The sequence below is a fragment of the Microchirus variegatus genome (genome assembly GCF_963457635.1).
Source record: "Microchirus variegatus genome assembly, chromosome: 14".
Taxonomy (NCBI): Eukaryota; Metazoa; Chordata; class Actinopteri; order Pleuronectiformes; family Soleidae; genus Microchirus; species Microchirus variegatus.
Genome location: NC_139815.1, coordinates 21,503,365 through 21,526,967, shown reverse-complemented (window position 1 = coordinate 21,526,967; position 23,603 = coordinate 21,503,365). Strand labels below are relative to the sequence as shown.

At 43.7% G+C, this 23,603-nt stretch overlaps 1 protein-coding gene across 1 annotated transcript in view; it reads right to left on the bottom strand.

The window, feature by feature from the left end:
- Window positions 1-2,123: 2,123 nt before the first annotated feature.
- The window catches only part of LOC310936599 (SH3 and multiple ankyrin repeat domains protein 2-like), a gene marked incomplete at its 3' end in the record, with an annotated part of 136,329 nt that continues 114,849 nt past the window's right edge, over window positions 2,124-23,603 (bottom strand). Inside the window, exons 17-23 of the mRNA XM_083900677.1 lie at window positions 22,832-22,912; window positions 19,304-19,327; window positions 18,352-18,390; window positions 16,874-16,986; window positions 16,658-16,763; window positions 13,166-15,647; window positions 2,124-2,652 (exon numbers count right to left, since the gene is read on the bottom strand). Coding sequence (XP_083756803.1) covers window positions 2,124-2,652; window positions 13,166-15,647; window positions 16,658-16,763; window positions 16,874-16,986; window positions 18,352-18,390; window positions 19,304-19,327; window positions 22,832-22,912 — 3,374 coding nt within the window. The remainder of the gene's footprint in view (window positions 2,653-13,165; window positions 15,648-16,657; window positions 16,764-16,873; window positions 16,987-18,351; window positions 18,391-19,303; window positions 19,328-22,831; window positions 22,913-23,603) is intronic.

Here is a 23,603-nt window from a genome sequence, read left to right as displayed (position 1 = left end):
CATTCATATCTCTGTGTTATGTCACCTTCAAATGGGAAAGTAAAATATATTGGAAGTTTTCTTGTACAGAGATTGAGGTGGTTAGCATAGCTTAGCTCAACAACAGGGAGTGGAGGAAACGGCGAGCGTTGGCGTCTGTGTTTACACAAAATCTGAAGCTCATTCATTAGTAGATGGACATTAATTAACGAGATTTAAAGTGAAGAAGCCGCGATGCTAGCTGTTTTAGCATCCCTTAGCTTTTCCAAGCTACACTAAGCTACGCTAACTAACTACAATCTCTGTTCCAAGGTTTGAAGATAAATTTAAGACTTTTAAAACCTTTTTAAAACCATCATGAACACAAATTAAGTTTCATGTCCATACTGGCAAAAAGAAAAAGTATGAAGTATATTAAGCACATTTTATTTATCAATTAACTACACACAACTCTGTGAGTAATTTCCCCCATAATGAAGTAAGTTAAAATGTTATAATTCAATAAAAGTAAAGTTGTTTTTTTTAAACCTGGCAAACTGTGTTTGAGACTTTTTACAGCCTAAAATTGAGATTATTGTATTTTAGATCTTTGAAGACTTTTTAAATCCCTGTTCTTAAGACCGTAATAAAACACATTTAAAACATACAGCAGGTTTAAAGCAGACTGATTATTTTGAAATTCCAGTGTCCGCTGCTGCTTTTAATAGTTTTGCAGTTGTTTCAACCTGAATTAAACGTAAACTTTCCCTCACTTGAATATACTTTAAGTAACAATACACTAGCTTTGGAATAAAACACAGTAAACTCTTTCTGACTTTTACATTTTCAAATCACATTCTCTTACTACAGATGGTTCTGAATATGGTGTTGATCTTCTCACCAGAGTGCGATTGAGTGAAATTGCCAAAATGTTGCTTTTTCTTTTCTATTTCTTTTTTTTACTTTAAACACAGAATGACGTTGCTATCTCAAAAATACCTTGACTTCCGTCTCATACACCTACGGCGACTCAGACCTCAGCGTTATAATGATGGGGCCATGTTTACTGGTGTTGATCTACTGATGATGAAGAGGAAGAATCAAGTACAAAAGGATAGAACACCTCTAGTTTCCCTTCACTGTGGCCTTTATAGCAAATCCATGGGAAATTAACCTCAATTGACCTCAACACACGCAAACCATGTCTGGGCACACACACACACACACACACACACACGCACACACACACAAGCCAAGAGAGGATGAGGATGCTCTATGAACTCAGACCATTTCAAGGTTTCAAGATTATTTTTGTCTGTCCATCTTGTCCCTCACGTCCTCAGTTTTCCTCAGTGGACACACGGTGAGTGTAGACCGGCTGCATCAGTGAGCCTCACCTGGTAGTGACAGTGTGTTGTCTTAGTGTGTGTGGCCCTGTGCATAAAGAGTGTGTGTATGTGTGTGTGTGTGTGTGTGTGTGCATGGTGTAAACATGTCAGCTAATGTTTTTTCCTTTTACTTTGACACAAACAAGTGAAAAGCAAAAAAAAAAAGGAAAAAAAAGAGTCTATCTCCATTTTTTTGCCTCTACGACTTTAGATGCAACCAGAAATATAACTCCGGCAGGACTCTAGTGAAGAAATATTATTCTCTGAACAAATTCTAGCAAAGATAGAAAAGGAGCAACGACCAGCTCAGCTGGTTTTTCATGCACCCACACTGGGGCATATGGAAAAAGTCTTTAGTATTCCAAAGCAGTCGGGTGAGAGCACAAGTCTGTGTGTGAAATAAATTTCCAGACGAGTGTTTGAGGACAAACTACTCCAGAGTGTTTCGTCGCCTTCTGGACAAGCGCTCTGCTTTCGCTCTCTCCACGACATGACGTAGCTCCCCCCTTTCAGTTTCTCCAGGCATCCCATAATCCCCCGATGCTCAGGTCGCAGGGAGGGAAGAAGAGGACGGACGAGATCGGAGCACTGAGATGAGGGTGACAACGTAGGATGAGAGAGGACAAAAAAACGGCAAGAGGCAGCATCAACTTGGACAAAACTTCTACCCAGATCCAGGACTTGAGAATACGTTGATGAAGAGATCGGTTAAAGTGAAGGGAAACCTCCGTCTCCTCGGCCCTGACTCCGTACGTCACCACCCCGTCTCCTCGGGGCTTATCTGTCCTGAAGCAGCTTGAGGGCCCGCTCGATGTTCATGCGGTGACCCACCCTCGTCACGCCCAGGTCTATCAGGTCCTCCTTCTGCAGCGAGGGCAGATGAGCGCCCTCGATCTCATTGTCCAGGAAAGCGTCCCGGTGCTCTCCCAGGTTGAGGCTCTCCAGCCAGTCCGCCACGTCGTGTTTGCTCCACAGCTCCATGGGTTTGGAGGCGAAGGGTTTGCCCGAGCACGCCACGGCCTGCATCAGCGTGAGCGGCGACGGGGAGCGCGAGCTGCCGCTGCCGCCGCACGAGGAGCTGAGGCTGTAGCCGCCGCCGCTGCCCATGGGTGGAGTGGGCAGGCCGAAGACGTCTGTGAGGGTGGGCGACACGGAGGGCGGCAGTGAGGAGCACGGGGTGAGGGAGGAGGCGGAGTCCGGGGGGCTGCAGGGGTGCGGCTGGGACGGGAGGCTGCTGGGCGGCGTGGAGGTGAGGGCGGCTGCAGCGGCAGCGTGGTTACGCATTCCTGAGTCTTCTGGGGGAGGCCTGAGGGGAGGAGAGAGGAGACAGGAGGTGAGTCAGGGTGAGTATCAAGTGAGTATTCATAATGTTGCCTCGTTGCGTCTATTGTAAATAAAAATTATATTTTACATTATTTTTATGGGTTACAAACTTGCTAAATTAGTTTTTTTTTAATTATTATTATTGATGTTGTTGGTGGTGATGCACATATTGGGTATTTGCTGCATTTCTCTTAGGCTTAAAATTGTTTTTTTTACAACACCTACAACATGAACTGTAAGTGAGAGTCCAAAGTCACTCTAAACATTTTCCAGACCTTCTCCTGCCCGGTAACATCTCTAGGTAATGTCCGAGTGAGACCATGTGGGAAACACAGCAGGAAAAGCTCAGGATAATTCACAGTGGGTGATTGCATCTTGACCCAGGCTGAACCCCCTTGTCTGGACGTACCAGACATTCTGCTGCTGTGGCTCCAGTCTTCACATGATCAGCAAAGTCTGTAAAAGTCTGAATCCAATTCTCTGACCATTTTCTGGAGTTTGTATCTAAAAGAAACGCGTCAATTGTGTATTTCTTTTTTTTTTTAAATAGCCAAGATGTCCTGGAGTTTTGTCATTACATTGGGTCAACATCATTTCCTTCTATAAGCATTCTTCTGTGTAATGTATGCTGAATAACTGTATACTAATGTTGCACTGCTAAACAGGCCAGAGGGTGTTTACCAAGAGTATAATTCCTCCACCAAATTGAAGGGTGTAGTAACGTACAACAGACAGTAGGTGGCATGACTTGCTTTACAGAATGTTGGGGACAAAGGTGCAGCAGCTGATGGAAGAGAACTCATGTTAATCATCTGTCTCTGTAGCATCATGTTTGTTTATTTTTGATTCTGTGACCCCTGTGGTGTGGAATATAGTCAATTAAAAATAAAAATCGAAATACATTTTAAATAATACAAAAACATTATTTTTCCCAAAATTGTAACAAAACATTTGTCAGATTTGAAATAAAAGCACACAAATATAAAGTATGCCATCATCCTTTTGATTATTATTTTTTTTTTATTATGAATGATTCTCAGGAGATTCTACAACTTTTTTTTATTCAAACTAGTGCAAGTCAACCAACACCAGACACAGAATATGTCTAAAAACATTATTCTGGGGGCCAGGGGTTGTGAACCATGTGAACTAGGCATGGGACAGTGTGAGAGTCCAACCATATAATTAACTGCTGTTGATAGTTGATTAATAGATTCTTCATGGGTTAAACTATCAACTAACTGACAATGGCCGCGTTTCCCAGATTCGATCTTTCTTAAGGACTTAAGAAGGCTCTTAAGAAGGAATGGGTAAGAAGGAGCGCTGAGATACGGGTGTTTCCCAGACACGTTCTTAACTGCCTTTTCACCACGGTGGTGCTGAAACTGAATCAATCGATGCCAGGCAAATCGATCACCCACCGCTTTATCAGCGCATAAGTCACACACAGCGCCCCGTGGTCCCCCCACACAGGTGCAATTAGGCTCAGGGGCGCCTGCAGGAATTAATGCTATGGTACGCACGCCTATCAACGTTACACAGCCATATCAAGGCTAAGTTACCTTTAGATTTGTTCTAGCGTGCCGTTAATGTATGGCGGTTTAACAAGGACACGAGTTGTCTACCTACTCCTCTAGCTTTACTGCGTCCATCCTCCATCCTTTCTATTGTCGTTGTTTATAAGAACTTGCGATATCCATGATGAGTACTGAGTTAGTGGATTAGCTTCACATTATGTGCTGATAACCATATATTTAAAAAATAAAAAGAAAAGAAAATAAAAAATAACAAAAAAGACAACAACAAGTAGCCTAGTTGCGCGTCCACACGCGTCTCTCCCGCACAAACAAAGTGTTTGCACGTGGATATAGCATTAAGTTCATTTTGATAACGTGTGTGTGCCATCAGGTGTATCCAAGTAGTAATCAAGCCCACACGAGAGGTGTCTGGTAATTTGCTCTCCTAATTGTGGTTGCAGCTCGAAAATGTCACCTCCTTCGGACTTCGTACCATCGAAAACACGGCTGACTGACTCCACCAACCTGAGGGGTGAGGGGTCATGTTACTCAACACCGCACACACGCTGAGTGATTCCTGCCTTCTGTTATTGACGAGTCGGCCAACAGCTAGGCATGACAGAAAAGTTACACACTGTCAAATCAATTTTCAGTAATGTTTGAGTATAAACTAAAGGATTTTATTACATCTGGGGGTTGTGTGTGTGTGTGTGTGTGTGTGTGTGTGTGTAACCAAATGTACAGATTGTCCTTTTATCTGAAAACAACAACAGCAACAGAGAACAGCTGGATCCTCTTTACTCCTGCACGAGTCAACAACGCCTGTGTGGGACGCCGCTGTCGCCGATCTGACAAGGCTCATGTTAATGTTGTCGTCATAAAATTTTTTACAACTGAAATGAGTCAGTCATTAAGCGTCGCTGGAAACAGGTCACACCACGACAATCAGATGTATGTGTGTGTGTGTGTGTGAGAGATAGAGAGAGGGAGAGACGTCACCCTCGCATTACTTGATGCTCCAGATGGAGGCAGGGGAAGGTGATCGGTAACACACAGAAACCCCCAAGCACTACAACACAAACACACAAACAGCAATCCATGCAGTATGATCACACCTTCCTTCAACTTCCCTCGAGGAGTTTGTTCCCTGTCGAGAAACACGACACAGATTCTGTTTAAACTGGACTGGACTGATGGGAGAACTACAGCGAGGGCAGAATCCAGGCCACGTCTGACCTCCTCGCGCCCGCAATGACTTTCCCCACTAGCAGCGATGTGCTACGTGCAGCCTAGATAGCGCTCTCTCCTTCTGCTGACATATGGAACAGCCTGAAGGGAAGTGAAGGGGACTAAGGGGGTCGTTCTGTTAAAATGGAACTGGGCCATTGTCTACAGCTCGGCCAGGCAGTGCAACAAACTTACAGTTTCTTTCTCAGTCAGCACCGGCTTTTCCGCGGGACGTCGTGTGGAATGGGATGAGATGGAGACAAAGGGGGACATGAGACGTGTGATAAGCAGCATGTAAAGACAACACAAAACACACACATGAAACACACACAGGATAAAAGAAAAGACCAGATGGAAAAACAGAGCGTACTCATGAAGCAATGAGTCCCGACCATCTGTCTCTACCAAACATTCATTTGATATTTTTAAGCAATGACAGCTTAAACTGAGATGACTGCACGAAAGAAAGGAAGATGTTCCTGTTACAGGACTTAAACTGATGTGAAAACTGTGAAATTGCCTGTTAGGACTAATTAGAACAGCGCCTGGTTTAGCTGCTCTGACCTTATTATCTTTTCTTCCCAGCGAACAAGAGTCTCGTGTCGTAAAGAGGACACGCTTCCACGTTCTCTCATGCCAATCACAAAGCATCAGACTTGGTGATATATCGTCGTCCTTCCACGTGCAATACGATTATCGATAAATATCAACAACTGAACAAATGAAGGCGCTCTAAAGTAAACGGTCAACTGCCAGTTTCATTTCGACTGGCGTCACTACTACGTCACCTCCTGATATTATTGGTATTGTGGACCATTGATTATGATGATGTTCTGTACGTGAATGCCTCAACCACACGTCTTCAAGTCTCAATACTGTTTATCACTGTGCATTAAAGTTTACTACAGGTTGTAGTCACCTCACTCATCATTGTGATGTGTATGCCGACGCTCAGTGGCCTTCTTTGAGTATACAAAGGTATCACTCACTGGATGACACTGATTTAAAAGGCTCTTCTTGGCTTGGTTCCGTCTTATTTATGCTCTCTGCCACAAAGAACCAATAGCATTTCATTCTTGTGGCATTTAACACTCCATTGTTTTCCCAGAGTTTGGAATGAAACAAGAATTCAGTTTTGCTGCCCCCTCTGCTTGGAATACTTTACAAAACTGCACTAAAAATATCCATCTTAAACGTTAGACAACGAGAATCCACTGAACAGTGCCTGTGCTTTTCATTGTTAATGTGATCGCAATCACTGCACTTTGAAAATTGCACAAACTGTTTGGTATTCCTACATTACATTATTGGGTATTTAAAATGTATTTCTTGTAATCTGTCTGTTGAACTTCTGTTTATTACGACCTATGTTACTGACCTCTTTACCAGGTCACCTCTGTAAGAGAGCTCTCGACCTCAATGGGACTTTACCTGGTTCACAGTTGGTCAACGTGCTGTACACAGACATGACAAATAAAAACTAAAAACAAAAAAAAATAAAAGACAGTGAAACACAGTGAAACACAGTGAAAGACAAAAAAAAAAAAATAGTTTCAAGCGAGGACTTAAAAACAGGAAGTGACTCGGCCTGTCTGATGTGCAAAGGCAACTCATTCCACAGTTTTTTGGAGAAAGTCACCTCTAAGCTTCCTCTTAGTCTTAGGGACGACGAACAGTGACTGATCTGCCCACCTGAGACAGCATGATACTGTAAGGCAAGACCATGAAGACATTTAAAAACAAATAAAATAATTTTATCCTTCCGGACACGAAGCAGGAGCCAGTGAAGTGCTGCTAAAATTGGAGTAATGTGCTTTGTTTTCTTTTCGTATGCGTCAAAAAAGCCGAGCAGCAGCGTTCTGAACCAACTGTAGTCGACTTCAGACTAAGCCTGACATAGTCACTAAAGTAAAAAACGTATCACATCCTGAAATCATTTCAACCTGAATATATTCTATCTCATTATTACCATACCATAACTAAATATCAAGCCCTTGCACAACCCTCACTCCACCGCTGACTGATCCTTAAACAGCCCTTTGAAGCTCTGTGAGACAGTGAGGAACCATCATCCCTGTCCTTACTTTCACCATCCTCCCATAGTCAAACTGGTCCATACAAAAATAGAAGTACAAGCACACACACACATAAGTAACTCTGGCACGTGTCTCTCTGGCCTTCAGCTCAGCGCAGGAACGAGGCTTGTTCTGCATCAGCTGAGCGAGAGAGAAAAGTGATGCAGCGCTATTGATATCAGTAGTGGGAGACCTCACCACGCCCACACATCGCAACACTCACTGCTTCTCTTTCGAGCACACACCAGCTCACACATGCAGGGTCGCACTTGTTGGCATGCATGCACACGCTGGCTTTATTTATAGAAGCGCACACGCACGCACACACACACACACACACACTGACTCTGCTCTGCTGGGTTACATAATCATGGCCTACTAAAGCAGCGCAGCACGTGATCTGCTGGAGATGATGTTGAACTCTGCTGAGGGTTAGATCTGCCATCCTCAATTCATCTCACACGTGCACGCACACATGAAAACACACGTACGTACGCACACACACACACCAGCGCACGCACACGCACACGCACACGCACACACACAAACACCCCTCCCCTGACTCAGATTGACATCACTGCAGGCCTAGAGACTGCTCTCATCAGCTGGTTGCTAGGCAACCCTTTCGTCCATGGGCACAACCAACGCACGTTTAATCTGGGAGGCTAAAATAGAATGAAAGAACAAAGACAGAAAATAAAACTCAAATGGCCAAAGAAGAAAATCTGATGGTGCTGATTCGAACATACAGTAATAACGTGTGTGTGTGTGTGTCCGTCTTTCTCTGATGGTCACAGTGGGGGTGCCACCTTTACCCGCCACAGGCCTTCATCGACAGGGCGATCTAACCCTAACTCCCCCACCATAATCTCTCTCTGACATGTGAAACACACACACACACACACACCCCTATACACACACACACACACACACACGTTTCAGAGGAACAATGGAGGAGACCAGATTACAAGCAAACACGATGTTCAGCTTCGCACTAATTCAATTCAGCTCAATTTTATATGTTCAGCAACAAATCACATCTCTCTTGAGCAGCGAGGAACGCCTCTTTGTGGATTTCTGGCTCTTTGAATACTGGAAAGGTTTCTCCTAGACCAGGGCTTTCTAACTGAAATCACATGGCCCAGACTGGTTTGGTCAGGAGGGGGACGGTCAAGAGAAAAAAATTCCAAATGCTTGGGGAAAAACTTCATGTGTGGACAACAGTAATCAAAACACTGAAGAAACAAAAACATTTTTAAATAAATTAAGACTGGGAATTTTTTCTTTTAACTGTCTTTACCAGAGATGAGATCTGCCTTTTGACGCAGAAACGACGAAACAAAACATCAAAAGACTGGGTCGTCTGCTCCATCTGACAGCAGATCTATGATCATCCGATAGCAGATCCATGACCATCTGACAGCAGATCCATGACCATCTGACAACAGATCCATGATCATCTGATAGCAGATCCATGACCATATGACAGCAGATCTATGATCATCTGACAGCACATCCATGACCATCTAATAGCAGATCTATGAACATCTGATAGCAGATCTATGAACATCTGATAGCAGGTCCATGACCATCTGATAACAGGTCCATGACCATCTGATAACAGGTCCATGACCATCTGATAGCAGGTCCATGATCATCTGATAACAGGTCCATGACCATCTGATAGCAGGTCCATGACCATCTAATAGCAGATCTATGAACATCTGATAGCAGATCTATGAACATCTGATAGCAGATCTATGAACATCTGATAGCAGATCTATGAACATCTGATAACAGGTCCATGACCATCTGATAGCAGATCTATGATCATCTGACAGCAGATCCATGACCATCTGATAGCAGATCTATGAACATCTGATAACAGGTCCATGAACATCTGATAACAGGTCCATGATCATCTGACAGCAGATCCATGACCATCTGATAGCAGATCTATGAACATCTGATAACAGGTCCATGACCATCTGATAGCAGATCTATGATCATCTGACAGCAGATCCATGACCATCTGATAGCAGATCTATGAACATCTGATAACAGGTCCATGAACATCTGATAACAGGTCCATGATCATCTGACAGCAGATCCATGACCATCTGATAGCAGATCTATGAACATCTGATAACAGGTCCATGACCATCTGATAGCAGATCCATGATCATCTGACAGCAGTTCCGTCAGCTGAAACAAAATGCTCAGAAGACCTTAAACATCGATTTACATGACTTAAGGAGAGCTGTCACAGGACTTCTATAACACAAATGTGATGCAGTTATAAGCAGCACTGTTTTTTTCCCTGTTACATGGTCACCGCGCCTTTGTATAAAAAATATAAAGTGACAGAACGGAACGAAAAACTGTAATTATCATTCCAAATACAGCTGTTCTGATCGCACATAAGCAGCACAGGGAGAGAGGGAAAAAAGTCAAAGAATGTGCCATGTTTCTTAAGACTTACAACATCATTTAACAGTTCAAAGTTAAGTTACAGTAAGAGCAAGAAATCTCAGCTTCACCACTGAACTGACGCACAGGTGCCACCAGCACTGAGCCACAACAATGACAGCAGCAAACACGAGCCACGTTAGTGGTGAATAAAGAAAACAGATGGATCCATTCATGTTAAAGAGCACCAGGGCTCATGTGTAGACGGGGAGGAAGACAGTTTATTACTTGAATTTGATGAAGCGTTTCAGTGACTTTACATAAAAAAATAGATATGCACAGGCACCGACTGCATCTTCTTAAAGAGGGAGAGGTGAGTCTAATCAGCTCAGGTGTTAAATAAACTTGCAAAATTGTAAAAAAGCCACAACCACAAAAAGCCCCACAACATATAAACCCTTTATATGGATGCTTCACAAAGCTGTGAAGAACAATGTGCACCAAACTCATCATGTGATGAAAGCGTAAGTGAGGGCTACAGTTGTCTGCAGTGTGGACATTTTTTTTTGAAATAACAGCTGAATATACATATCACTTTCCCCTACATATGTGAATAAGAAGAAGCAGCAGCATTTTAAATGAGTCATATTTTGATTTATTTCGTCCTTTCTGGGGCAAAATACTTGTTGCGCAGTTTTGTGACACAGTTGGCAATCGCTGCATCTCTTTTTCAGGTTGCTTTTCAGCATAGGCAGAATCAACGCTAGAATTTCTACTGTATGTGCAGCTGCTTCGTTAAACAGCCAATAAGGAAAGCCCTCTCTATCTCTGAACTCTCCATGTGATTTGTCAAAACATCCGGCCACGAGCCAGATTTCCACCAAGACACATCAGAGAGAAGGTGCAGAGGTCTGGTTCTCTCTCAGATTACTCGATTGAGATTAAACCGAAAGGTTATTGTAGAATAATTCATCCACAACCATAAACGTATGTTGCCTTCCTGCATTTTTTAAATATGTCCTCACTGGTTAACAACATGACAGTGACCTAAAACAACACTGGGACTGCGGCCTAAGCATAATCTCATAGCAGCAAAAGGAACATACCTGTAAAGACGGGAGACACAGAGGAGCATGAAGAAAGAGGAGGTGAAGGAGACTGAGGAAATGGAGATGAGGATGGAGGCATGAGCTGAAAATGAGATGAGTACAAGGTGTAAAAGTTCAACAGACATGACTTTAATATAGTAGATAAGATAGTGTGTAAGTGTGAAGGCGAGTACACAGAGCCGGGCGTAAGCATGTGGCGGACACCTCACTGTAATTACCACAAATGGACATCACTGCGTTACTCCAACATTGATCCAACACTGAAGGCAGGAGCCGTCAGAAGAATCAACATTTTTCCTCCACTGTCGACACCTCTGATGAGCGACGGGACCATTCATTTAACATGTATGAGAGCTGTGAATTGAATTATTCATTGTGCTTTTTATTTCCAACTCATACTGGGGAACTGGTGAGTTTAAAGAAACATGAGCTGAGCTGATTCAGGAGGAGGAGAGTCCATCAAAGTGTTGTACCGTTTTTTCGGCAAATGCGAGTCCCGCACCTTTGGAACGATCAAAAAATAGGGCTAAACAGGAAATCAATCTTACTCTACCCAGTGAACCATCACAAACACATCGCGAGCTGTCAAACTGTAAACGGTTGTGTTGACCTTATTTATAGCCTGCAAGTAACCGGCTCTTTGTGCGTCCATCCAAGTAAACATTCAGTTTACTCCAGGAAACGCAGGCTATATAAAAAGAGGCTGCTAATAAAAAAAGAAATGGCTTTTTTCTAAATAATTTTTACATCTGTTGAAAAGAACAAGTTTTTCACATAACCACTGATATATGTGAGGTCATGGCTTTAAGTGTTTGTCTCGATGGGAGTTCTGACAATGGGACAAAAACCCTTCTAAAGAGGCTCTGGACGACCAAAAATGTTGCTCTGTAAAATCCACATTAATAATCTGCCTTGGATCACCTGTGGCTTTGGTCTGCTGTACCAACCATTTTAGCTTGAACTGGGCTACAGCACTATGTGGGACATGGTTGCGCTCCATGATAATTTGCATAGTCGATTGGAAACCAACTTCAGTTCATATTTTCAGTAACTAAATACACTTCAATAAAAATATTTTGAAAAACAATTCTTGTTCAGTTCTTCACAGAATTGCAGTACGTCAAAACCTGTATTCACTAACAATACACTGTACTGTACGTATACCTGACCTAAATGCTATGACTGTTACAGAGGAAATCAACATCCAAATCAGGTTTTAAAGCATTTGCCACAAAAGCCCATAAAGCCCCTTTGCTCCACTTTCCTTATCACAAGGCAGAGTTTATCATGATTAATTATTATCAAATAAGATTTTCATCTCTGTAATAGTTCAGTGAATCACAGCTGTTATCTAACATTACCAGCACCAGCACTGGGCCAGTGTGACCACTTACACATTTTAACACCCACAATATTAGTTTCATGTTTGACACATAATCTTAAAACCATAGGTATGTGTATTATAACTGCTAAAACAGCACATGTACACTTTTTGTCCTTTGTCATTGCCCAACACTAGCGATGTTTTCTATATTTGCTAAAAGTTCTCACTAAAGATATAAAATATACACTCTGAACAAACCAGGTGAGCTGTAACAACATCCTAACCAAAGAATAAAACGCATAAAGCCAGATATTTGCACTCATTTAAGATGTTAATCCACTGCAATGTGCATCTGTAAAGCTGACATGGTTTGTAAAAAAGAATACTGAACATGGTTAAAACCCTTGAATTGAGTCCAGTGCACTTAATATGACCTAATGCTACAGTTTGTGCCAAGTAAGCACAATGACGTGTGCTGATTATGCAATAAACTTCAGGCTTGGTACATCTGCTGTAAAATGAAGAGGCACAACATTCTGTATCTGCGACCTGTCACAGTAAAATCTTCCATTGCAAACATCCCCATAGTCCCTTAAAAAACAGGCACTTTCCTCAAAAAGAAAAATCAAGCTGTTTGGCCACATTATGTCTAAAAGAGAATATTTCCTCACTTAAATACAAAACCACTGACTAGTCAAGTACTGCTTGATACAATAGATGTACTCATTATGTTTGCTTGAGGATACTGCTTCAAAAAAAACATGACACATTCATTCCGAAAAAAAGAAGTTAAAGAAAAAGAGAGTTCGGAAATAAGGAGTGGCTTATCACCTACCTTGTGCCAAAGCCTCCTCTGGTCCCAGTAGGGGAATCAAGGCTCTCTCCTGGCTTGGATGGCCTGTCGCGATTCATTTGCTGCAGAATAGAGCTCAGTTCAGTAATAATGGTGTTCTTGTTGTCCGGTGTCGATGGGGGGCTGCACAGCTCAGGGGGCTGATCGCCCCACAGCTTGGATGTCCTTTGAGTAGGAGTCCTAGGAGGTTCAGCAGATGACGGTGGAGGCGCCTGAGGTGGTGAACCATAGGATTCTGGGGGCTCTTCAATGAGAGCATCATGGTAAAGTGATGTTCTGTTGATGACGGACTTGCCCTTGGGTTTGGGTGGCACCGGGGGCCGATCCACCAGGAAGGCATGTCCATCGGCGGTGGCATAGAGGCTCTCCAGAGCGCTGTCACAAAAGCCTCCCTCTGACGATAGGGTGGAGATGCTGGAAACTGTGCTGGTGGTCTCCATGTGCTGAGGATCCCCGCTACTGCGACTGTCTACCTCTTCAATGCCCGAGTCACCCACCCCTGACTCTGGGTCAGGTGGAGGAGGAGGATATGAGGGGGGCATGCTGTTTGCCATACGTTTATCAGTTACAGGTGGCGGGGCGTGTGCAAGATAAGGAGGTAATAAAGGTCCTCCATTCCGTCTCTGCTGCTTAAGCAACTCTGCAATGGCACTGGCCTGGTCATCGGGAATGTCAATACTGTTGGCAAACTCCAGTGGAGGAGGAAGGGGCTCAGTAAATTCAAATTCCTCATCGATATCAACAGAGGCCAGAGGGGGTGGAGGGATGCGGAATGGCAGCTTTACTGGTTCATCCATGGATTCACCTAATGGAACGCTCCTCCGTGATGAAGGTGGCTGGGGATTTGAGGAAAATGTTGAAGGATTGTGAGGATCAGGTTGGTTGGGGTCCTTCAGCTCAGATGGCCTGTTGCTGTCCTGCCCTTCCACCTCTGGGCTGTTAGCCTTGTTGCTTGCTTCTGTGCTGGTGTGGACCATTAATAACCCAGCTGATTTGAGTTGTGATGTGTCCGTCACATCTGCTGGTGCACTTTTTCTCTCCTCAACAGCTTGATGCTTCCGCTCCTCCCTTGCGCCATCAGACTCATACTTCTGTTCTGTCATCTGCCTCCGCAGGCCGCCTCGGCCTGGTCGCCCCATGGTTGCTGAGGAAATTGCAGCAAAACTCGTCTCAATCCCAGAGCGTAGTTTGGTGTCAATAAAAAGAGGTTGGTTGAGGTCTGGTTTGTGGCTTGATTGAACTGGAAGGGACTGTGCTTCGTGTTTTGGGGTTTGCTGAACCTGAGGAGGATTTGGTGGCTGATTCTGAGGATTGTTCTGTTGCTCCTTCATGGCCCGGTCACGAGCTGCCAGAGCAAGGGCTAAAGGAGAATTTGGATCCAAGGGCTTGCCAGTTACAGGGTGGAGGTAGGTTCCATTGGCCCTGTAGTGGCTCTTAGGAGTGGCTGGGAGACTAACAGGGCTATCCAAGTTCGGACACTGGCCTGTTCTGGTGTTAAGAGGCTCCCGCACAACTGTGGGCTCAGGAGTATTAAAATCTGTCATGTTTCCACTACCACCCCCGACAGGGCGACCAAGTCTTTCTGTGGGAGGGGCCAATATCCTTCGAAGTCGCTCGTCGCTACTGAACATGCCTTCATCGATGGACTTTGACTGGCGCAGGCGAGGGGTTGGTGCTGGACTACTGAATTCATCATCCCCAATGTCTATCGACTGGAAGGCAATTGAGCTCTTTCTTGCCTCTAGTCTTTTCTCTCGGTCTCGTACTGCGCCAGCAATAGCAGCAGCAAAAGGGTTGCTTAAAGAGTGAAGTGTGTCTTCAGGACGCAGCCCTCCACTTCCACTAACAGTGGGCGTAAGAGATGGGTGTTCAGGGGTGGTGGGCTCAATCTCCATACTGCTACCCTGGCTGCTCTTGCCACTGCTGCTGGTGGAAGGCTCCTTGACAATGATTGTCGGTATGGGGATGGATGAGCATGTTCGTTCTACAGGTGTAGTAGGCATGGAAACTGGGCCTGAGGGGCTTGCTGGCATGTGACACTTTTTCTCTGGACTGTCCTCAACATTGGACTGCTTTACTAGCATGCCCTTCCTTCGAGCTGGTTTTGCTGGCACATACAGATTCTTATTACCCACCTCAGAGTAAGGGTTCTCAGGCACTGGTGTGCGACCCCGAGTACGTGGACTTTCAAACTGCTCGGAGCTCTGGCGAAAGTAGCCACGCCTCAACGTACCGACATCAGTGTTTCGGCTAATGGTCGTCACTGCATTGGGTGAGTTCTGAAGGAAGCTGGGTCTTGTGGTGCCGTAGCCTTTGCCTGTAGGACCAGGGGTTGAGTTGTAGGCAGGTGGAGAAGGGGGTGAACTGGCTGGAGGTGGAGGGATGTCCTCTGAGGTGTCAGGCATAGAGAGGCTGCGGGCGAACTTGAGTAGGGGAGGCGTGAGGAATCCCTGTTCCTCTGAACCTTGAAGAAATGGAGCGGAAAGAAAATGATGTAAGGACCTGGGGGAGACAGCCATATTTTTTTTCTATTTCCAGAATGACCTCTTATTCTACAGTTAATGTCTGATTTATTGAAGTGCTCTACCCTCACTCATTCATCCGAGTAGAGGCTTCTGAAATTTGTCAAGACAATATAAGACAATAAGACAAGTACACAACAATAACCTGTTTCCTGCTGCAATTTCATTTGAGCAGTTACTTCACCAATCGAAGGCTTCACAGCAGAAAAATTAAAGGCCTCAGATCATATAATTCAGAAGGGAAAACCTGGAGTATTTAAGGGAGCAGTGAATATTCTGATAGGGTCGATTACTACGATAATAATTAAAAGACAAAAATCGGTTGGAGACATTTTCATAATTTAGAGATTTATAAAAAAAAAAAAAAAAAAGCTTCAGTCTATCTAAAGAAGAGTTTGTGTCCATTTATGATTTTCTTTAGCCAATTAAGTAACATGCCTCCTTTTATTGTACATGTAGTTATGTAGTGGTTCAACTGTAGAGGTTGGGGAATATGTGCTGGGGGCTGCTCGGGGCTATTACTCAATGAAGAACGCTATTTAGTGCTCAGAATAGACCACTTGGCTTGTTTTACATTTTCCCAGCTGACCATAATACAAGAACATGCTAAATGTGCTTTCGGTGCAGTTATTGTGAAATATGCAGGTGCTTTTTTTTTTATTGTAATAATAATGATGGCACTGCACATCAAAAGAGCTGTGAGTAACATTAGCCTGCACCATGTCCCTCCAGTTCAGCTCTGAGAATGAGGTTTCAGCATATGCTTAATGACCTCCAATATTATCGCCTCAAAGCACACTTTGCTGACTGGATCATTCTAATTTATCTATAATTAGCTTCATTTTTGCTGGAGCAAATCCACAAAGCATTAGTAGAATATTACGACAAGCTAAAAGCACTAAAATGCAGGACATGCAGTTCAAAACAAAATGACCGGATATATAAATCATACCTATTGATTTTTGCTTTTTTATCGTGCCCTTCTCAGGTATCCCCAGGAAGGCTCCTGGCACAGAAGGTGGAACCACTGCTACTCCCTGGCGATCATGATACATGGACTGCAAACCACAGTTTTGTTAATGAAACATCGGGGAATACAACATTTTATTAGTTAACTCATCAACACCCTCATATTAAAACATAATAAAGTTCAGTTCTGCTCACTTACGTTCATATCGGCAGACGTAACCAAGCAGCGACTGGAGGGGCGTGGTTTGATCGTAGCGATCTTCATGTCGACCGGTGAGCTCTTCTGGGCATGTGTCATCTCTTCAACTTTGTCTGCAAGACAACACGAATGCGCGCAATCCGTAAACAACGTAAACAAAGTGTGAGTGTATGTGTGCAAGTGTGTAAAAAAAGGCTGTAAAGTTCTCATGGGCCAAACGCAAGCTAATCATTCACTGTGCCTCCTCCCTATGTTTCCACCCTGAGCTGCAATGAAACTGACACAGAAAACACTGAAACAGGTTTTGAGGGTGGGTGAGGGTTACAGACAGGAGGACATGGACGATGAAATGCTGTGTGTGTCTATGTCCAGCCTGGGAAGCCGTGCAAGTTCTTTTAAAAACAGCCGACTCAGCAGCACCATCCAACTTGTAGAGTCATGTCCTTATTCGTTGTAAAATGAGAGATGAAGGTGAAGTTCCTCAAGTTTGCCGCCAGTCTTTTCTTATCTTTCTTTCGGGGAAAGGTGTCAACGGCAAACTTGGCAGAACCGAACTTCCCTCTGGTGTGTGATGATGCATCAGATAAATCGAGTTCACCTGCAGGGTTTTGGTCAGAGAAGCTACATGCTAACCCAGACCTAGCCTCTTTGGCCCTGTTCTGACCTGGTGTCAACATCTATCCTGAGAGATCCGATCAGAAGTGGACAACGCTCCTCAACATGGCTTTTTTACACTTTCAGATTGTCGGACAGATTGCGCAAATCCAATTCAAATCCTAGTTATTACAAATCCGACTGTGTCCTGCATCTGAATGTGAGTGCCCTCTCAAACAGCATGCATGCACACTAATACCGTTTTGCATGTGTAATCAACAATGACAGAAATTGTCATATTTGTGAATCAATCTCAGTCTCAATCTCAGGCTTGATGTAGGAGACAAAAGAGATGTAACGATGTAGCTTTATTCAGAATGGAATCGCAGAGAATTTGTGCGTAGCTCTGGAGAGAGCAGCACTGTCCTCTATTATTCGAATTTGCCGCTGTGCAGGTCAATACTTTCATGGATTTCATAAAAATTCATGGATATGAGGCTGTTCTCATACATGTCACATATCAAATAAACATGTGATCACTGAGTGGTCTGTGTGAAGTGACACATATCTTTCGTCTCCCACACTGTATGCTGTTACACACAGATGGAAAAACTGTTTGAGGTCCTATTTTTTACCAGAGCGAGTGAGTGAACGGATGCAACGTTAAAAGAAAGTACATGCCTTCACATACTAGAAGAAGCACGTGGCCACGTGAGTGCTTCAACCACCTCCAAATGTGCTTTTTGTGACGCATTTGTGACGCATTCGAAACACTTTTGAATCACGCAATACCGATTTGGACGCCAGGTCTGAACGGGGCCATCCTGTATCAACCCTGCATCAAATGCTTTAGAAAAGCTTCCATGCATTAAGGCAGTGATTACTTAGAGTGACTTGGAAAACAATCCTCTTCTTCTGCGCATCTACACACAGAGGAGAGGAGTGGGAGAGGGAGGAAAGGGGAGGAAAGGAGCATCAATGACCTTCTCTATGTTTACAGCGAAAACAAAATACAAAATACACAAGCACAGCACATACACAAAACAGAAAACAACAACAACAACAATACATTTCCCGCAAAAGTCAATTTCCTCTCTCTGCAACCTGCACAGCTACAGCATTTTGGACAACATGCAACACGGTTGCCATGGAAACCCAGGGCAATCTCTGAGTAAAGCATTTCCTGGAATAAACCTCCCAACTCCTCACACACAGACACGTACGCACACACAAATACACACAGTCACATAAGCCTACAGTGACACAGAAGACAGAAAATAGGAGAGAAAAACAAACTAAGAAAAGAAACATGACAGTAAAAGTATGTTTCACTTTTGGTCAAGTAAAATGAACAAACACAATATTATTTGGTCATAAAAACACACGCATGCACACTGGATTTTAAAGCTGAAAAAATCTTCCACGGATATAGATTGTGGGTCTTCCTGCCTTGAAACGTATAGAAAACACTCCAAGGACAGTCATTCATTTAATTGTCATAGGATTACTCATCATCAGAACAGGAACATACTGTATATGAGCCCAGAGAAAAGAGTGGGAACAACACAGAGGCAACAGAGGAGCTTCGACGTGGCTGCGTTCGACGCCACAAGAACATTAAAGCATGCGACAACATTTAAAACACAAAAAACGCATGCAAATGTGCCATCAGACACAACGTGGTTCGACTGGAAAAAGCCAAATGAGCTGGCGAGACAAAACATTATAGATATGAAATCAAAGAAAGTGTCAGTGAATCACAGTGAGTTTGGGATGAGAGTGCGTAACATGAACCGATCACTGGAATCAACAGTAAACATGCCCACAGCAACTTACCACCTTTCTTTTTCCTTAGAGTGGCTTAGGAAACAACAGAAGAATAAAAACAAGACTCAAACCTTTTTTTTTTTTTTTTCTTGGACACAAACCCTCTGATTTTATTTTTCCAGTTTCAGCCTCTGTATTTTATCATCTATTTAAATGTGTGCTCCAGCAGCATGAGCATATTAAAATGTAAATATGAAGGCAGCACTTTTACAAGTCAAAACGGTGTAAAGACTGAAATGTAAATGTGCCATGTAAGCAGATCGGAAAAACAAGCTGACCGCACTTATTTCTCCTGCAACTCAAGTCGCTTCCCTCCTCCGTCACTCATCCCTTTATCCACCGTTTCATCTCTCCTTTACACTAAGTGAACTCTGTCAGCCTGATACTTACTACGACACACTAGCCAAAGTATGTTTGTATATCGTGGTGAAATCGCTTTGAAATAATGTTTTTTGTAGCCTTGATGTTTTACATGTATTTCAGGCGAAGCCTTTGCTTTACAGAGGCCGGCGTCTTGTGCCGCCATGTTCCTACATACGTTTTCATGTTTTGCGGTGGAAGCTTACGATGCAAAAGAAGAAAAACTAGATTGTTTCAGTCGTTTTCCTACAGTCTGCAGTCTCGCCATTAAGTGTCACTAATTCCTACATACTAGACCTTTAAATAATCAGACGCATTCATGTCCACGATCTTTTCTCAAAACAGATGGAACAACATATTTCTGAGGAAACAGTGTTTAAATACAGGATTATTGTTCATGGTTTGCTCTCAACAGAGGAGAAACATAGCCTGAATAACACCATAAAAAAAACATTTTTGCATCCGTTCCGTTGTCTTCCGCGTATCCGGATTCAGATCACGGGGGCTTCAGCCTTAGCACAGACCACCCTCTCCCCAGTCACTTCTGCCAGCTCCTCCGGGGGGGGGGGGGGGGGCCCAAGGCGTTCCCAGGCCAGCTGAGAGATATGATCCCTCCAGCGTGTCCTGAGTCGGCCATGAGGGCTCCTCCTGGTAGGACATGCCCGACGCACCTCCCCAGTGAGGCGTCCTAACCAGATTTACCACAACTAGTTCCTCTCAACGTGCGTATGCGTTATCCGTCTGCGTCACCACGGAGACGCCTCGAGCCTTTTTACTTCTGCGTCGTGGTGACGGACACGCGCTGCAATTTCCCGCCCGATCAGTAGGGGTCGCTGCGCAAGGTTGTTGTGCTTCTGGCTACAGTGAGCAATGGCGTCGAGAGAGAAATACTGTTGTTGTTGAAACTGTAGCCGTTTCTCACTTTTCTGCGTCACGGAACGCAGTTTTAAGATCATTTGAGGCGAGAAATTGGCCATTTAGAGTCTAAACATGTGCTGTGTGTGTTAAGATATCACGTATTTATAGTTTGGCAGCGGCGTTACCGGCGGGGATGAGCCCCGCCTCTGTTGACGCTCGGTGCTCACTGTGAGCCGGCACAGAGCAGCTTCGCTCAGCCTGTCCTGAGGACCAATCGCAGCTCTTGCCGTCTCCGTTGTCCCTTGACGGAGTGACGGACACTCAAAAAATATTTCGTGCAGTCGGAGACTACGTAGAGGCTCTTCTACAGGTTCTGCATCGACGCAGAGCACTTTACGCAGAAGTATAAATTGGGCTTTAGGGTTAACCCACGTGATTCTACTCTGAGCCCCTCCTCCTATCTCTTCCTACCCTGGGGAGGGAACTCATTTCGGGCCATCTGTATTTGCAAAACTCATTCCTTTGGTCATTACCAAACGTTCGCACCATAGAAAATATTAAGAACAGTGCCACTGAAACGAGAAATGAGAGTGTGACAGGAAGAGTATCCCCGAGCTGATTTTGATGGTAAATCAATCAATAACCACTCAAATTAACACAATGTGTGTAATGTATTAGTAATGTATTATTCATAATATAATGTATTTAATATTGATACTATTCCACAGCTTCAGTGCCAAAGAGCACGTGGCAGCTTGTTACAGGAGGATGAGATGGTTCTGTTGATTTTACGCATAGATTCATAATTCAAGAAAGAGAATTATGATGCATCAAATTATCTATTTTTTCCGACTGAAACGGGGAAGGCAAATATTTATATACAGGAGAAAGTCAACAGATATTATAGCTGCATAATATATTTTGTTATGTTTAATGTCATCTCGATGACAAGTGCAATATTCACAGAGCAGGAAGCGCGGCGTTAATTAAGGTCAATCTGATCAATTTGATTTGTTGCCGCTTCGTTCAAACAAAACAGTTTCTCACGTCTGTGATTTATTTACAAAACAAGCTCGTCTAGACTCGATGATTAGAGGTAACTCCAGTTCAAGCTTCTATCTTTGTTACTCGTGTTTGTCTCTGTAAGTGACGGAACAAACAACTGATCATATTTGTTCTTAATCAGCCTCACATTCACTAGTCACTAGCAGACAAGAGAAAAACATAGAAAAATAAACATGTTCATTCCCTGATGTGACAATGAAGCTTATTTAGTTTAATGCTCTGCTGCCCCCCCCCCCCCCAAATATTTCACATTAAAGGTACAATATGTAGTATTTATGAGTTTATATAACCCAAAATCCACTTTTTTATACATATTATGTGCTCCTGCATTGTCTAGTTGCTGTATAATAGTTTTTGTTTCATTTTCGTAGTGTTTCAAAAAGTCATGTAAAATAACATGACCGCGGACCGCGGTTGCATAGCCACTGTTAGCAGCGAGACGCCATGTTTCTACCGGAGCCTGTAAGGACAAACGCGAGAGAACAAATCAAGCGTCTCTTTACTTGTAGCGGAAGTCCCGCCTCCTCTCTCTCCGCTTCGTCTGCTACGGCCGCGGTAGCTCGCCCTCTCCCTCGCCTCACGAACCTCATCTGCTGACACGGAGAAAGACGACGAGGACGACATTTGACCAGCTGCGGATACCGTATCGCTCAGGGAAGGGAGAGGGTGAGCAGAGCAGCAGGTCTTTGTTGTAAAGTTCAGCCTCTCCTCTAGATGGCACTATAAACTACTTATTTCCCCTTTAAGTCGACGCCCGTGTGCACACAGCACTTTTAGGGCAGATAATCATTGTACTCATCACACACACAAAAATACAAATAAAACAATAAAGAAAAACAGGAATGTTGTCATAGTAACATTATTTGCTTGATGCAGCAGCAGCAGCAGCAGCAGCAGCAGCAGCTCACGTGTGCAGCGGCAATCTTTGAAGCTCATGTGCTTCATGCATAATGAGACCGGACACAGAAAAAATGGCATCTTCTCTTAATGAGCCAAACTAAAGCAAACATGAACATCAAGTGATGGAGCAGAGACGTCATTCAGACACTGCGAGCCGATGGATGTTGCAGTCGGGTGAAAAATGTGCAGCGAAAGGTTGCGCAGTATCAACTGCTTACCTTTATCCACTATAGAGACATTAACCAATCAAAGAGAATAAGACACACGGGAACAGGAAAAAAACAGAGAGAGGTGCTGTTAGACACCGTCATCCTGATGAGAAGGAGAGGAAAAAGAAAACCAGGATGCTCTTACCGAGTTCCTCCAGTTCAGAGGTCATGGACTTGGAGCGCATTGACAGGGCAGTGGTGGGGGCTCTCTTTGGTGGTGGAGGAGCTGAGGGAAACAGAGTCAGAGTGATGTGACCAAAGCACTCATGTAAAGTTTATTACCTCTGAGCAATGTTTTTTAAAAAAGCAAGACATTTTTAAAAAATGAGTGCCAAACTGAAGAAATATTTTTAATCTTTCAAGAATAAAGTTGCAATATTACGAGAATAAAGTCGTTATTACTATTCAAGCAAAATCTCGGATGATGAGCTGCAAACCTGCATCAAGATGAGGAACACGGAGCATTTTCTGTGAGGTTACATTTTGATTTGGACTTTACAAATAAAGCAATACTCACATGTGGTGAACAACAGCACCACATTATGACATGGACATCAGAAGATTGTGAAAGAAACTGAGTCTGTTTATAAGAAAGAATCGCACAGAATTGGTGGAAATCGTCTCTTTTGTGGAGGAGGAAGCGGCTGATAGTGGTCGACTGCACGGCTACAGCTGGTTACGTCCGTGTTCTGTTGCTATTTAGCAGAATACATTTAATGAATTATTGATAAATACTAATACTCTACCTTGGGAACAGGAGAGTGTATTGGCACTGTGAGAAAATGAATGGCCTTGGTGGAGGTCTTGCTTATTTTCTCATAGATTTGACCACAAAGTACAGTTAACCACCCTCCCTCCTTTTTCATTAAGTTACATGCATAGGTCAGGATTTTAAAATAGGGATGGACGAGGGGTAC